Source organism: Zalophus californianus, chromosome 1, assembly GCF_009762305.2.
Source record: "Zalophus californianus isolate mZalCal1 chromosome 1, mZalCal1.pri.v2, whole genome shotgun sequence".
Lineage (NCBI taxonomy): Eukaryota > Metazoa > Chordata > Mammalia > Carnivora > Otariidae > Zalophus > Zalophus californianus.
In genome coordinates, this window is record NC_045595.1 from 8,375,622 (window position 1) to 8,390,840 (window position 15,219).

Consider the following 15,219-nt stretch of genomic DNA (forward strand, 5'->3'; position numbering starts at 1 on the left):
AAAATGTCCACAAAAAGAACCAAAAGAATTTTCCAAAGAAACTCCTATATACCCATCACACAGATTCAACAATCACCTCGAGTCTGACATGTCTGTTTCATGATCCCTTTTCCCCCTTGATGAAGTATTTAGAAACGAATCCCAGACAATGTCATTTCTCCCCTCATACTTCAGTACACAGAGATCTCTAAAAATGTATACATCTGCATCAGCCCCAAGGCTGTCATCACACCTGACTAAATGTTTGTGTCCCCTCCCCACCCAAATTCCTATGTTGGAACCCAATTCCCAATGTGATGGTCTTGGGAGGTGGGGCCTCTAGGAGGTGACTAGGTCATGAAGGCTGAGCCCTCACAAATGGGATTAGTACCTTATAAAAGAGACACCAGGGCGCCTGGGCGGCTCAGATGGTTAAGCGTCTGCCTTCGGCTCAGGTCATGATCCCAGGGTCCTGGGATGGAGTCCCGCATCGGGCTCCCTGCTCCTTGGGAGCCTGCTTCTCCCTCTGCTTCTCTCTCTCTCTCTCCCCCCCCCCCCCGTCTCTCATGAATAAATAAATAAAATCTTTAAAAAAAAATAAAATAAAAGAGACACCAGAGAGCTCCTTTACTTCTTCCACAAGAGGACACAGGGGAAAAAAAAAAAAAAATCCAGCCATCAATGACCCAGGACATTAGTCTTCCTTCACCAGACACTGAATCTCCTGGCACCTTGATCTTGAACTTCCCAGCCTACAGAAGTGGGAGAAAGAAATGTCTTTTGTTTATAAGCCACACAGTCTGTGGTATTCTGTTAATAGCAGCCCAAATGGACCAAGGCAGCATCTAAGACAATTAGCAACCATTCCTTGTTATCACTCAACACCCAGGCCACCATCGGAATTTTCCTGATTGGCTCAAAAATGTCCTTTTACATTGATTTCTTGGCATTTTGTTTGTTTTTTATTGAGATATAATTGACATGTAACATATTTGTTTCAGGTGTACAACATGATTTGATATTAGTACATACTGCAGAATGATGGCCACAATAAGTCTAATAAACATCGCCATACATAGTTAGAAATTTTTTTCTTGTGATGAGAACTTTTAAGATCTACTCTCTTAGTAACTTCCAAATGTGTAATACAGTGTTATTAACTCTAGTCACCATGCTGTACTTTACATCCCCCTTCACTTACACATTTGGTTTCTTTGCAATGGATCCAAATAAGGTCCACATATCATGTTTTCTTGTCATGTTTCCTAAATCCCTTTTATTCTAACCCAGCTGTTCTCAAATTAGAGCATGCATTAGAATCCCCTGAATGTTTTGTTAAAGCACAGATGCTTGGGGAACCACTGCTCCAGGTTCGACCTCCACTTCTCCCACCCCACCAACCTTTGATTTGTTGCAGAAAGAGTATGGGGGCCCCTGGGTGGCTCTGACGGTTACGTATCTGCCTTGGCTCAGGTTATGATCTTGGGGTCCTGGGATCGAGCCCTACATGGGGCTCCCTGATCAGCCGGGAGACTGCTTCTCCTTCCTCTGCTGCTCCCCCATTTTGTCCTCTCTCTCTCTCTCTCTCTCTCAAATAGATAAATAAATAAGATCTTTAAAAAAGAGCATGATTTACTCCTTGCTTCTACTGTAAACCCTTGATCTTCTTCCTCCCTCCCCCCATATTTCCTGTAAGTCACTGGTTCTCGGCCCTCTGGGAACTTTCACAAAATACCCAAGCCTGCACCCCGACTTCCACCTTCTGATTTAATTGGATGGGCCCTGGGGTGTGGAGACTCTGACATTCACCCAGAATCTAAGGGTGGGCCATGGTCACTGCTGAGAAACAATAATCCAAGGGCTTCATCCACTGACCGCCAACTACCTGAATCAGTTCTTTCATTGAGGATTGCAAAATGGCAGTTTATCTAATCTTTCTATCTTTCTTTGGGGGGGTGGATTTTGAGGAAGCTAAAATGAGCACGTGTAGTATTTGCTATTGCTGCAATCACCTCCTGCTTCAGGAAAGAACACACCAGTTTCCTTTGGAGCCAGCCCACCTCTCAGATTTCTGTCCCTAAGCTGGGCCGTCACGTGGTCTCAGCCAGCCAATCAGCACGTTCCATCTCTCTGCCTGCCGTTCAGGTTCAGGTGTGGGCGTGGGCCCCAAGCTGGCCATGGGTACTCGTTTTGGGGACTTGGGATAAGATGACCAGTTCCCTTGAAGCTCACCTCACCTCGCGAGGGCAAGGCTGCGGAGCAAAGGCACAAAGAGCAGTTGAGAAGCCTGGGACAGTATGTGAGTCCGTGGATCTAGCTCCCACTTGAGCTCTGCAGTTCATACATTCACTCAACAAACATCTAGGGTGCGCCGGCTCTAAGTCATAAATGAACTACTTTTACTCATGACACTTCTGACATCAAATGTGTGTGTGTGTGGAGGGGTTTCACACCAAACGATTCTCTCCGGGCACCAACTGGGTGTCCTAGAGTTCAATTCTGACATTAACTACCCAGTGTTTGAGGCAGATACCACAAACTTTAGGGCTCCGTCCAACTAGACTGCCCCCACTTCAGATGCCAGTTTCAAGTATTGGGTCTCCAGGGGACCCATACTTCTGACTGACTTGGCTCCAAAATCAGGGGGCTCCAACAAGGCTTGATGGATTGTCAGGCTTGATAATGAGAATCTCACAGAGCTCAGTAAGCACTTTAGTTACTATCATTAGTTAATTATGAAGGGATATATAAATCAAGAACAGCCAAACTCGTAGGTAAGGTATGGAGAAGGCGTGCAGAGCTTCCATGTCCTCTGCCAGCATGCCACCCTCCTAGCACCGTGATTGTGTTTCTAATCCAGAAGCTCTCTGAATTTTGAGCAGGGAGGGAGCAGGGAGCAGACTCCCCACTGAGCAGGGAGCCAACGTGGGGCTGATCCCAGGACCCTGAGATCATGACCTGAGCCAAAGGCACTTAACCAACTGAGCCGGCCGGGTGTCCCTTGTTTTTTAGGCTGTTATGGAAGTTTCTTTTTTTTTTTTTAAGATTTTATTTATTTTATTTGAGAGAGAGAATGAGAGAGAGAGAGCACATGAAAGGGGGAGGGTCAGAGGGAGAAGCAGACTCCCTGCTGAGCAGGGAGCCCGATGTGGGACTCGATGCCGGGACTCCAGGACCATGACCCGAGCCGAAGGCAGTCGCCTAACCAACTGAGCCACCCAGGCGCCCCTGTTATGGAAGTTTCACCACTTAAGTATGATGGATAAAATCACTGGCCATTGGCGATTAACTCAATCTCCAGCTTGTCTCTCCTCCACTTTAAGGTCAGGGGGCTGGGTTCATAGTTCCCACCCTCTAGTCGTGGTGTGGTCTTTCTGGAGACCAGCCCCCCTCCTGAAGCCACCTAGAAACTCCCCACCACCAGGTCTCTCATTAGCATACAAAAGACACTCTTATCACTCCAGAGAGATCCCAAAGGTTTTAGGAGCTGTGTGCCAGGAACCAGCGACAAAAACCAAGTATTTCTTTTTTATTGTATCAAACAGGAACTGAGCTGGGTGTGGGTAGTGAAAAATAAAACATCCCTGCATTTGAGGGACTGGTATTATACTGGAAGAGACACTTGTTTAAGTTAAACAAGTAAATATATATATTATATATATAATATAATATACATATATATAAATATATAATAAGTATACAGTAGTTTGGATTCTAGGGGCTATGGGGGGGAAGTACACAGGGAAAGGGACATCAGAAATGCTGCGGAGAGGTTGCAGTACTATTTCTAGAGAGCCCCTAGATGAGCTGGCTCATCTGTAAAAAGGGAACGATGCTGATGCTGATGAAAATCTGCCCCGGTTTGGACTATTGCAAGAAACTCTTTGTCACAAAGCAATGACTGCAGGAGTCCAGCAAGTAATGTTCTGGTGCCCAGCAGGCATATAACAAACAGCGGGTTCCCCAGGGAACAGGGAGGGGAGAGGAGGGGAAGGGGGGCCAATGGGAAGGTGAGATTTGCACAAAGACCTGAAAGAGGGGGTGAGTGAGAAGAGCCATTTGACTTCAGGCAGATGGACCAGCCAGTGCAAAGGCCCTGAGGCAGGGGCCTGGTGTGTTCAAATAGCAGCAAGGTCAATGTGACTGCAGCGGAGCAAATGTTGGGGGGGGCAAGTGGGGAGAATTGAGGAAGTGACAGGTCAGATCACACAGGACCTTGTGAGCCGCAGGGAAGACTCAGGCATTTACTGAGTGGGAGCCACAGAGGGCTCTGAGCAGAGGAGCAACGGGAAGACTTGGGTATTCACAGGTTCCCTCTGGCTGTTGTGGGGAGGACAGATCATCTTCCCTACCACACAGCAAACTTTCCAGGGCCAAGGTGGTGGACATGAGGCCTGGCTAGAGGCAGCCCCAGACCTGAGCCTCCTCCCTAGCCTGATCCAGGTTCTGCTGCATCACACATGGCCCTCGACCAACCATCTACTTGGCTGTGAATCAGCCACCCTCTTCCTGAAAACCACGTTTCACTAATGGCAGTAAAAGAACAACCGCGTCGGGGCACAACGGCTTTATTTTCTCTTGTGGATAAAAGTGCTCGTCTTCCCAAGTGGACATCAAGGAATCGCTTACACAGCAGGACCACATCCAGTACATAAATGACTGAGTCGAGAGCTCACTCCATAGTGTTTTGGGATCGCAGGGAAGAAGCCAGCTCGTGGAATTAGCACTTCAACGCCGAGACCAAATTTCACCCCTTACTTACAAGAACGTGATCTCTGGGGAGGCCAAAGAAAGAAAGAAAAGGAAAAAGCAGAACCCCAACCCCCCAACCCCAAACCGTGGTCATGGCAGTGGAAAGATGAGCTGCTAAAAGCAAATGGTGAGAATATAGGACCCAGCCTCAGGCTCCCTTCCCAGACTCCGGTCTCCCTGGAGTTGAGAAGTGGTTTTCCCGCAGCCTTTGGCTTCATTTTTGTTTGGAAACTCAACAAATCTCCATCCCTCTGACCAGGCATCACCACCCCCCAACATGATCTCCCAGGACAGTGGTTTTAGTTCCCCAGAGACCATCGTGAGTGAAGCCTCCCACCCAAAATGATAAAAACTTGCATTATTTTTAGAAGAAACAACAAAAAACCCTCTCCTACATTATTCCCAATTTTGAGAAAACCCACAGGCAGCTAGTTGTCTCAGTTGCTACTTAAAGCTCAACTGTTCAAAAATCATGTGTAAACACAAGTCTTACCTCACGTCAGGTACAAGGCACAGCCAAAGCTGTTTTTTATCATGCGGGCTATGACAAGTTGGCTCATCCCTTAGGTAATGGCACTTTGAACCACTTTTTTTTTTTTTTTTTTGGCAAGCAGCTTAAGGAAAATGGGGTGGCCCACAGAATCTTGACAGCCTATGGTGCATCTTAACAGGTTTTGTTTTGTTTTGTTTTTTAATAGCTCCTTTCATTTCCCCTTTATGTTAACGCAACTAACATTTTTGACTCCTGCCCCCAAACATTCCCCAAACTCACTGTATGTTTCCAGAAACTTGTCCATTTCACCAGTCACCTGGCTTGCTGGCTCACAGATACCCTCACTTTGAAGCTCTAAGGGCAGCGCTTGGTAAGGGATGAATGGGGCTCTCTAGAAATAAATTCGAAGTAGAGCTTCTATAAAGGTTAAGAGCGAAGTTCCACTTGAACCAGATCTTCCTCACTTGCAGGAGGAGGAGGCTGAGATCTTTAAGGCTACAGCAAGTCATTTTGGTGGCAGGGGCTGGGGGCGTACACAAACCATCTGTTTAGACCATCTTCACAGTGTCTGTCAAATTATGGATGTTAGTCGGTATTCTGGGGCACAAATGGGTGCCATGCCACTGGAGTTTGGCCTTGGGTGGGCAGGAAGAACACTGAGCTGGGGTGGGGGGGGGGGTGGAGAGCAAGATGGAGATCCCCAGACTGCACATAATCTCCCAGCAGAAGCCCCCGCCAGCTGGGGACCCCAGCCTTGTGGGCTCCCTGATCGTGTGTCAACCAGGGAGACTGATTCCCAGCCCATCCCCATCAGCCTGCCACTCCCAAGCTGTGTCCGTGAAACACATGTAGCAACAGTAATTACCCAATCCTGCTTTCTTGCCCCTTCAGCCCAACCCTATAGCCTCCCTTAGATTCACTCCTCCCTTAGTAGGAAACATCACCTGTCTGGGCCCCACCAATGACGTGGCTCAGGAAATAGGACTCTGGGTCTTCAAGGGTCCTTGATGGGTAGGAGCCCGAGTCCTTCTATTGGCAAGTCGCCAGCAAGAGCAGGTGATAGGAACATTGCTCAATTTCCTTTTCTAGCAGGATGGAAGATGTGGAAAGACCTTGCTTAAAACATCACCAGCTAAATGGGGCCTGGGAGAGGCAGGAAGGGGCGGGAGGTCCGGGGCTCCTGGCTCTGAGATTAACTCCCTGCAAGAAGTCCCGAGCAGGAACGCCACGGGTTGGGCCATTCTCTGCCCAGTCTGATGCAGCCCATGGTTCCAGAATTCAATCCAGGGATCAGAGATGCTGCAGTGGATAAGCCAAAACAGTGGCGGGGGTGTGGGTGATGTGGAATCCTGGGGAAGCTCAGAAGGCACTTCTGGGGTCCCTGAAGCCGGTGGAGGGTGTGGGCCTCTGACTCCCTGCCCCTTTACTATGGGAAAAGCTGCTTTAATACTGCTTTCACAGGCACAGGATCTGCAGGCCGGTAGGGAAGGGTCTGTAAAGGCTAAAATCACCTCCCCACCTTGGAAGCTTGAGGTCCGAGGAGGTTCATGAGTGGGCCTGGGACCACACCAGGGGACCCTGAGAAAGGACTCACCTTCCACCTCCCCAGGGATGAACTCTGAGGACCCACACTGCAGGAGGAAGACCACGAAGCATCTTCGACCAGCTTGTGAATGCCAGGCAATACCCCAACACAGAATGGACAAGGACAAGAGTTCTAACCCCAGAAGGCACTGTGGAGGCCCCTCCACCAGACGGGGTGGGACATGCTGCCCATGCTCCCTCCATTAGAATTCCTGAAAAGCAGCAAGCTCGTGCACGTCAACGCACCCAGACTCTGCCCGCAATGCAGAATCCCCAGGGTCTGGAGCTTGTGATAAGGCTGCTCGGGCAAGTCAGAGGTCATGCGGGAGACGGGGCAGCTGACGGGAGGGAAGGGGGCGCCCTGAGCTTGGAAACAGCCCTTGTGGCTCATGCCTCAGTCCCAGTCCCTGCCAAGGCCGGAAGGGGTGGGCAGGGGTTGGGGACCATCTCTAGCAGCTGCAGCTGCTGGGCTCAGGGGGCGGGGCATCTCCCAAGGCCGGGCCTTTCCCATTGCTCCCCGGGCTGGAGCTGGGTTCTAGGGACTCATTCATCTTCTCACAGATGATGTCCACCAGGCGCTCAAAGACCTGCTTCACGTTGATGTTCTCCTTGGCGCTGGCCTCAAAGAACTCAAAACCTGGACGGACACAAGGTGGGAACACCAGTGAGACCCCCGGGGGGCAGAACCTGGGCATCACCCAAACCTGGTTTCCAAGCCCAGGTCTGCCCTTCACGCAGTTGTGGGACCTTGGCTGAGTGCTGAAGTCTCTTGAAGCCTCAGCTGGCTCATCTGTAAAAAGGGAACGATGCTGATGCTGATAAATATCTGCCCCGGTTTGGACTATTGCAAGAAACTCTTTGTCACAAAGCAATGACTGCAGGAGTCCAGCAAGTAATGTTCTGGTGCCCAGCAGGCATATAACAAACAGCGGGTTCCCCAGCGTCTGTGGGGCGTATGCGATGCCCACAGTCTTGACCTACAGAACATACTAAAGGTTGTAATAATGAGGGGCGCCTGGGTGGCTCAGTTGGTCAAGCATCTGCCTTCGCCTTAGGTCATGATCCCGAGGTCCTGGGATCGATGCCCGCATTGGGCTCCGTGCTCAGCAGGGAAGTCTGCTTCTCCCTCTCTCTGCCCCTCCCCCTGCTTGTGCGTGCCCTCGCTCACTCTCTCTAATAAATAGATAAAATCCTTTTTTTTTTTTTTTAAAGTGGTAATAATGATAGTAAGAAATAAGAAGAAGAAGCAAACACCCAGGTGGCCCTAACTTGCCTCTCATTTAAAAACAAAAAGCTTGTCCTGGGCGCCTGGGTGGCTCAGTTGGTTAAGCATCAGACTCTCAATTTTGGCTCAGGGCATGATCCCAGGGTCCTAGGATGGAGCCCAGCTCCTTCTCCCTCTTCCCCCCCGCCAAAACTAAAATTAAAAAATTAAAAATTTTTTTTAATTTAAAAAAGCTTGTCCTTCCAAAGGTGGAAGGTAGTACAAAGGCTTTGGGGACTTGCCCATGGTCCCTCAGCTGCAAAAAGTGGGGGCTGTTGACCTAACAATAAGGGTGTATGTGACAATCCTTCCTGCACCCCTAAAAGGTTGGCTCAGGCTCTCCCTACAGGGAGCTACCCCGAATGGTTCCCAATAGGTCCACACCCACCATACTCACCAAGTTGGGCCAGAAATTCAGACAAACGCCCGCCACATTACACACAGCATAGGATAAACAGGGCCCTAACCCAGCACTTGTCACGCTGTACTATAAAAATGTAATTACAATTAAATAATTATGTGTGTGTAATTATCCATTTACTATCCATCTCTGCTCCTGGAATGCCAGCTCTGGGAGGGCAGGATTGCTGTTTGCCTTGTCTTGTGCCTGGCACAGAGCAGGTGCTCAGAAGCTACTTGCTGAGTGATTGACTGATTGATTGATTGAATGACGGAGGCAGGCCATGAACTCAGATCTCTTACTCCGAGACTAGTGATCATCAATGTCACCCCACTGTCTTCCTAGGCAAGGCTGGCATATCCTTCTCCGCGTGTGGCTCTGCCTCAAACAATCTGAGTTCTTTTTTTAACACTTTTTTTTCCTGATTATAAATATTCAGTGGAGAAATCCACTGAAGTTAGAAACTACTGAAAAATATCAAGATGGATATAAAAGCTATCTGTAAGCTCATCATCCAGAAACAATTACTATTGGTGTTTTGATATTTTGCTTTCCACTTTTTTTTTTTTAATATAAATACACAATTATTGGGGTTGGGTCTGTAGGGCGTATACGCATGCGTGTGTCATTTTTGTCCCAGAAAACTGGGGTCAAATTCTGTCTCCTGCTCTGTACGCCAATATTTTAAACTTAATGACAGAGTAGGAAGCCCCCTCACCCCCATTCACTAGATGTTCTCTGCAAGGTGGGGGCAACATCCGCAAGTATTCCAGCCCATGGCTGGAAACCATAGCTGATTTCACCACTCTAGGCAAATTGGGGATCTAGGCCTCAGCTGCAAAGGCTGACTCCCCATCATACCTGGAAATGAGACCCAACCTGGAGTTCCCAGAAAACACAGGGAACAGAGGAGCAGGTTAAATGATACCACGAGGGAGCAAAGAGCCAGATCTCAAATGGGAGATATTCCATCGAACAAAGACCCAGTTTGTCCAACAAATAGATGGTAAGAAAAAAAGAGAAAGAAGACTGTGTATAGTCCAGGGTCCCTGAACTTTCTCGGTAAAGGGCCAGTAAATATTTGAGGATTTGTGGGCCATTATGGGGTGTCTACAGTTCCGTGGGCAAGCATCAACAACAGTTCACAATCATGTTAGCTAACACTTAGCTACAACTGCATGTGTACCACACGGTGATACGGGCCTCCTGTGTCATAACTCATTTAGGCCCCATGACAGCTTGAGGAGCTGAGGCTGTTATAATCTTCATTTCACACAGGAGAAAGTGCAGGCCCAGACCGCTGAAGTTACCAATACAAGATCACAAAGTGATAGAGAAAGAATACAAGTTAATGATCAATCAGGGCCAGTGTTGGCTTATTTCATCTTTCTAACAGCGCTCTGAAGGAGACACGGTTTTCACTCTGTTTTCCAGATGGAGAAATGGAAGCACAGAGAGGGGAGGCGATGTGCCTATGGTCACACAGCTAGTGGGTTGCAGAATGGGATTCGAGCTCCTGAGTCTGGCTCCTCCTTAACCCACCCTCCCCTATGGTGGTGGTTACACTGCCTCCTGCAAGGAGAGTTCTATGGAGGGCTTAGAATACTAGAATACTCCAGGCAAGATTTCCTTTTAGCTTTGGGGCGCCTGGATGGCTCAGTCAGTTAAAGTGTCTGCCTTCAGTTCAGGTCATGATCCTGGGGTCCTGGGATGGAGCCCTGCTTCGGGATCCCTGCTCAGTGGGGAGTCTGCTTCTCCCTCTGCCCCTCCCCCAACTTGTGCTTGTGCGCCCTCTCTCTATCTCTCAGATAAATAAATAAAACCTTAAAAAAAAAAAAAAGATTTCCTTTTAGCCTAAATTTCCATTTATGTGATTCAAAAAGGTAGCCTGAAAACTCCTCCTCCCATCCTGGTGCCCTGGTCCCCAGTTTTCGGACACACACGGGTCCCCACTGTTACTAGATCCTTCTGTATCCTTCCAGAGTTTCTTCGGGCACTCCTGCAGGGGCCAACAAACTTCGAGTCACAGGCCAGATCTGGCCCATCGCCTATTTTTGTAAACCAAGTCTTACTGACAGTCACATTCATTCCTGTCAGCTCTCTGGCTGCTTTCAGGCAGAGCTGAGTGTGGTGACAGAGATTCTATGACCTTCAATATTTCCTATCTGGGGGCGCCTGGGTGGCTCAGTCATTAGGCGTCTGCCTTCGGCTCAGGTCATGATCCCAGGGTCCTGGGATCGAGCCCCGCACTGGGCTCCCTGCTCAGCGAGGAGCCTGCTTCTCCCTCTCCCACTCCCCCTGCTTGTGTTCCCTCTCTCGCTGTGTCTCTCTCTGTCAAATAAAAAATAGATAAATAAAAAATATTTCTGATCTGGCCCTTTAAGAAAACATTTGCTGAGCTACGGACTAAAGGAAGCAGACAAGCCCACTTCTCTGCAGTTTGCTTTTCCCACCTAGCCCTATACCCCACAGACCTTGCCATAGCAGAACATAAAGAATGTGTCCATCCCTTTTCACAGCTGTGTAGTATTCTACCGTGTGGCTGTGCTTTATGCTTCGAGGCTTCCCCCATGGTGAGATATTTAGTGCTGTGATGTGATATACTCGCCACTTCCCACATGGGTGGGATGTTTGGAGGATACATGTCCGGCCATGTTTTTGCCCAATCTGGCTTCCCAGGGCAGTGTGGAGGTGGGAAGTATCTGTCACTGAACTCTCTGAAATTAAATGCAGAAGGTGGCATACAGGTGGGTATTTTCCTGAGCGGAGCCTCAAAGCGCAGAGGGTTGATGACTGTGGTTGGACCTGGGACCCAAGGGTGGGGGTGGGGGGGGATTGGGGGTTTAGTTCTGGGAGGTCCAGGGCCTGGGGCCCAGGCTGGGCACTAACCAAGGTCATCGGCGAGCCTCCGGCCATCCTCAGTAGACACGACCCGCTCATCTTCCAGGTCACACTTGTTCCCCACAAGGATCACCTGAGCATTGTCCCAGGAGTAGGTCTTGATCTGGGTGGCCCTGTGGAGTGTGAGGGCCATGAGGCTAGAAATGGAGCGTCAGGGGGAGAGGGCGATGGTCAGGGTGTCAGTGGCCCACAAGCACTCGCTCACCAGTCCTGCACGGCGGTGAAGGACTCCTGGTTGGCAACGTCATACATGAGCAGGAAGCCCATGGCTCCGCGGTAGTAGGCTGTGGTGATCGTGCGGTAGCGCTCCTGGCCCGCCGTGTCCTAGGCACACAGCAGGGTCAGTCCACCAGAAGCCACCCTGTTCCCCACCCAACCCCTGCAGGGCCCTAAGTGGGCCACCACCCTGTGCTCACAGCCCCAGTCTGACAGGAGGCATGGCCCTGCCTTTGAGGCGTTCCCAGTCTGAGGGGTCAGTGGCCTCTCACAGACTTACACCTCATCTCCAAGAACAGACTTAGTGACCCCATGCAAGAGCCACCTGGGCCAGAGAGTACCATCTCGGGGCAGACACCCTGGTGTGCAGTCCCATGATAATCATTATCGGCGGCCATGTTGGGAGCGAGAGCCTCTGAGGAGCACACAGGCTCTGTGGGGGATCCTGGGATGGTACCCAAACCTCTTCCCCACTGGTCAGCAGGACCTCTAACCCGCCTCGGGTTAGCACTCTCTGCCCCTCAGACCCTGTAGGGCAGAGCATATCCTCATCCTGATGAATTCACCTCATAGATAACTCCCCCCACCCCACCCCCGCCACCTTTCACATCTACCCCAAGCCTCCTCCCTGACTTTGGCCCACTCTCGCTCACCCGGGGCCCCTCCGCACAGCCCTCCACCCTATCATGGACTTCCTTGGAGGAAGCCCAGCCTCTCCTGGGCCAGCACACACACTCCCGTCCCTTGCCCCAGATCCACAATCGCCGTCTGGCCCACCCAGATCTGCAGCTTGATCCTCTTGTCATGGCGATAGACCGTCTTGACCTTGAAGTCGATGCCCACGGTGCTGACAAAGGCAGGTGTGAAGGAGTCGTCCGCATAGCGGAACAGGAAGGACGTCTTGCCCACGCTGCTGTTGCCAATGAGCAGCAGTTTGAACATGTAGTCGAAGTTCTGGTCGGCTGCATCTCGCGGGCCTGTTGGGGGGTCTCCGGCTGATGCCATCTTGGCAGAGAGCCTCCGGGGGGGGGGGGGGCGGCTGGAGCCCTGCAGAAAAATAAAACACCAGGAATGGCTCCAGTGTACACACCAGACCCAGATTCAAATCCTAACTCTGCCACTTGGAGGCCAAGTGACCTCAGAGGCATCACTTGCTCTCTCCGGCCTTCAGGGTCCTCCTCTGGAAAATGGGGAGGCTTATCCAATGCCAGGGCCCAGGTTGTGGGGGGCATATGGGGTGCCTCCTCTGGCCACTGAGGAGCCAGACCCTGCAAAAGGTACAGGTGTGGACTTTGCCCCAGAGTGAGCGGCTGGCTTGGCCCAGGTGTGGGCTGGGGGGAGGGGGGGCCTGCCAGCTGGATAGAGGCCCCCCTCAGGGCCTGGGTGTTGACTTTGGCAGGGACACCTGCCCTGACCCCCCCCCCCCCGCCAACGCTGAGTTTAACCCCATCCCTGGCCTCCACGGGGAAGGGGGTTTTAGCAGATACAGCCCAGGTTTAAAGCCCAGCTCTTGCCCCAAATGGGCCCTGCCACCTTCTGTTTGTCAAAGGGGTGGGCCCCGTCTCCCTCCGGGCAGGGCTGACTCACCCCAGCTCCAGTCCACAGAGGCTGCAGTGACAGTCCTCAACTCTAAGGAAGCCACATAATAAGAACCCCCCCACCACCACTCCTCTCTACCCCTGATCCTTCCTTTCTTGGCAATCTGTCCCCACAGCTGGGCTGCTTCATCTGGGCCCAGACACCCCCCCTTAGCCTTCACGGCCTCCCGAGGCCTCAGTTTCCCCAGCTGCCTATGGCTACTCCTTGAGCTGCACACGAAGGCTCCAGGAGGCCTGGGTGAATGGACGGCACGCAGGCAGAGGAACCCTTAGCAAAGCTATTTCTCAACCGCCTGTGGGGCTTTTTTCCATTTTAAAAGAGGACCGAACCTGCCCGCTTTCCTGCCCAGCCCTCGGCCCCACCCGGTGTTCCGGGAGAACGAGTTCGATGAGGGGAAGACCAGAGGCAGGAAACCTTTCCCCATGCTGGGCAGGGCTGCCAAGCTGGGGCCCTTACCCCACCCCCAGCCCCAGCCCACCTGTCAGCCGGTCCCACCTCTTCCTGACCATCAGTCCCCCCTCCCTCACGCCTGCCACTAGATCAGGGTCCCCGGAGGGCTCGGCCCTGTTCCCCTGCTGGATTTGGGGCGCCCCCGCCGGTGCAGGGGGGCTCAGGAGCTTCCTCCCATCACCATATGGTCCCATCTCCTGTTCCCAGCTGGGCTCTCTGCCCCGCCCGCGCCCCATTAACGCGGCTCGAGGAGCCCAGCTGGGTGGGGGCGAGGGAAGAGGCGTTTCCCCCACCGCCTGCCTTTGTTCCCCGGGCCCCGGGCCCTCCCTCTAGCCCCCCGGCCCCCCCAGACCTGCTGGGACGCGGAGGTGCGGGGCGGGGTGCGGTCCCTCGGAAGGGGTCACCTCGCGTGGGGGGGGGGGCGCTGCCCACGGGCGTTCCTCCTCCGAAATCGCTGCGGCCTAAACCCAGCCGCGACACCGACCCCGCAGCCGCCGCCGCTACCACCGCCGCTGCCCGCAGCCACCCGGATCCCGCGCCGGCTCCGCCCAGACGGGGGAGGAGGGGCCGCTCCCGGGAGAGGGTGGGGCGGGGCCGAGGCCGGGGCGGGGCTTGCGAAAGCCCCGGGAGGAAGGGCTGGAAGCGGCACCAAGCTCCGGGCAGCCTAGGGCCCGCCCCCCAACAATAAACTTTTCACTTTTCCTAACTATATGTAGAGCTCCTACTCTTTGCACGGAAGTGAAGAGCGTAGATTCTGGAGTCAGGTTCGAATCCCAGCTCCTTCACTTTCTATCTCGGTTTAACTTTGGACGTGTTACTGAACCTCGCGGGCCTGTTGTGCCCATCGTCCAGTGGTCCATAACAAGAATCCCTACCTCACAGGGCTGTGAAGGCTCTGATCTGAGCTAGTGTCTCGAGAAAGTGCGATGCCTGACCCTAAAGTGGGCTAGGTCCCTGCGAAATACTCTGAAGGGCCCTTAGAATTAAACCTGTTCCACATAAGGAAATGGGAGTCGCTGAGAAGGGTACCTCTGTGCCTGAGGCCACACAATGAGGAAATTTGGCATCCGGGCTCAGGTGAGGCCCCAGAATTTTCAAGCCATAAGAAGATCTGCAGGCTTTGCTGGAGTCAAATCCCAGCAACTACATCTGAAGCCGCTTGCTGAACTTCTCTGAGTCCCCATTGCTTCGTGGGAACAATAATAGCTCCCTCCAAGGGCCACGTGGATGAAGGAAAAATGTAGCTAATCATGCACTGCCTTGTACACTTCTCTTTGCAAATGACTCTCTTCACATGTCCTTGGCCAAAGCTAGTCATGTGGCCATCCCCAATGTCGATGGGGTGGGAAATATGATTGTCCCCTGGGGCTCAGAGCCAGCTATTGTTACAATACACGGTATGTGCGGTGGTTAGTACCACGCCTGGCACACAGCAGGTGCTCAATAAATGAGCACCATTACAGGAAGAGCTTCAGGCCAGTTAATAGCTAACACTGGAAATCCAGCCACATGAATGTGGTAATGAAGGCCCTCAGCTCTACCTTTGCCCACCCCTCCGCCTGTTTTCCAGTTGGAGAAAAA

General features: G+C 51.9%; 1 protein-coding gene across 6 annotated transcripts; it reads right to left on the reverse strand.

Moving 5' to 3' along the window:
• Positions 1-939: 939 nt before the first annotated feature.
• Positions 940-14,174, reverse strand: RAB3D (RAB3D, member RAS oncogene family). Of its 6 annotated transcripts, XM_027586134.2 has the most exons (7): positions 13,991-14,174; positions 12,367-12,636; positions 11,579-11,697; positions 11,362-11,486; positions 7,368-7,445; positions 6,819-6,890; positions 4,532-4,754 (listed from the first exon to the last, which is right to left on the reverse strand). In XM_027586134.2, exons 2-7 carry the CDS (start codon positions 12,592-12,594, stop codon positions 4,738-4,740), a joined length of 639 nt encoding a protein of 212 aa, XP_027441935.1. In that variant the 5' UTR covers positions 12,595-12,636; positions 13,991-14,174; the 3' UTR covers positions 4,532-4,737. The 6 variants fall into 6 exon arrangements, 5 of the variants coding, with proteins under 5 accessions (XP_027441936.1, XP_027441935.1, XP_027441931.2 ...); XR_004820241.1 differs by having other exon boundaries at positions 6,819-7,445; XM_027586130.2 differs by having other exon boundaries at positions 4,532-6,890.
• Positions 14,175-15,219: the final 1,045 nt, after the last annotated feature.

Bases quoted from the DNA above. Each gene is read 5' to 3' on its own strand.
- RAB3D (XM_027586130.2), bottom strand. From the start codon at position 12,594: ATGGCATCAGCCGGAGACCCCCCAACAGGCCCGCGAGATGCAGCCGAC. The intron at 7,446-11,361 runs GTTAGTGCCCAG...GTGTCCGTCCAG, and splicing joins GAGGCTCGCCGATGACCTTG to GTTTTGAGTTCTTTGAGGCC. The intron at 6,891-7,367 runs GTGAGAAGATGA...GGCATTCACAAG, and splicing joins GCGCCTGGTGGACATCATCT to CTGGTCGAAGATGCTTCGTG.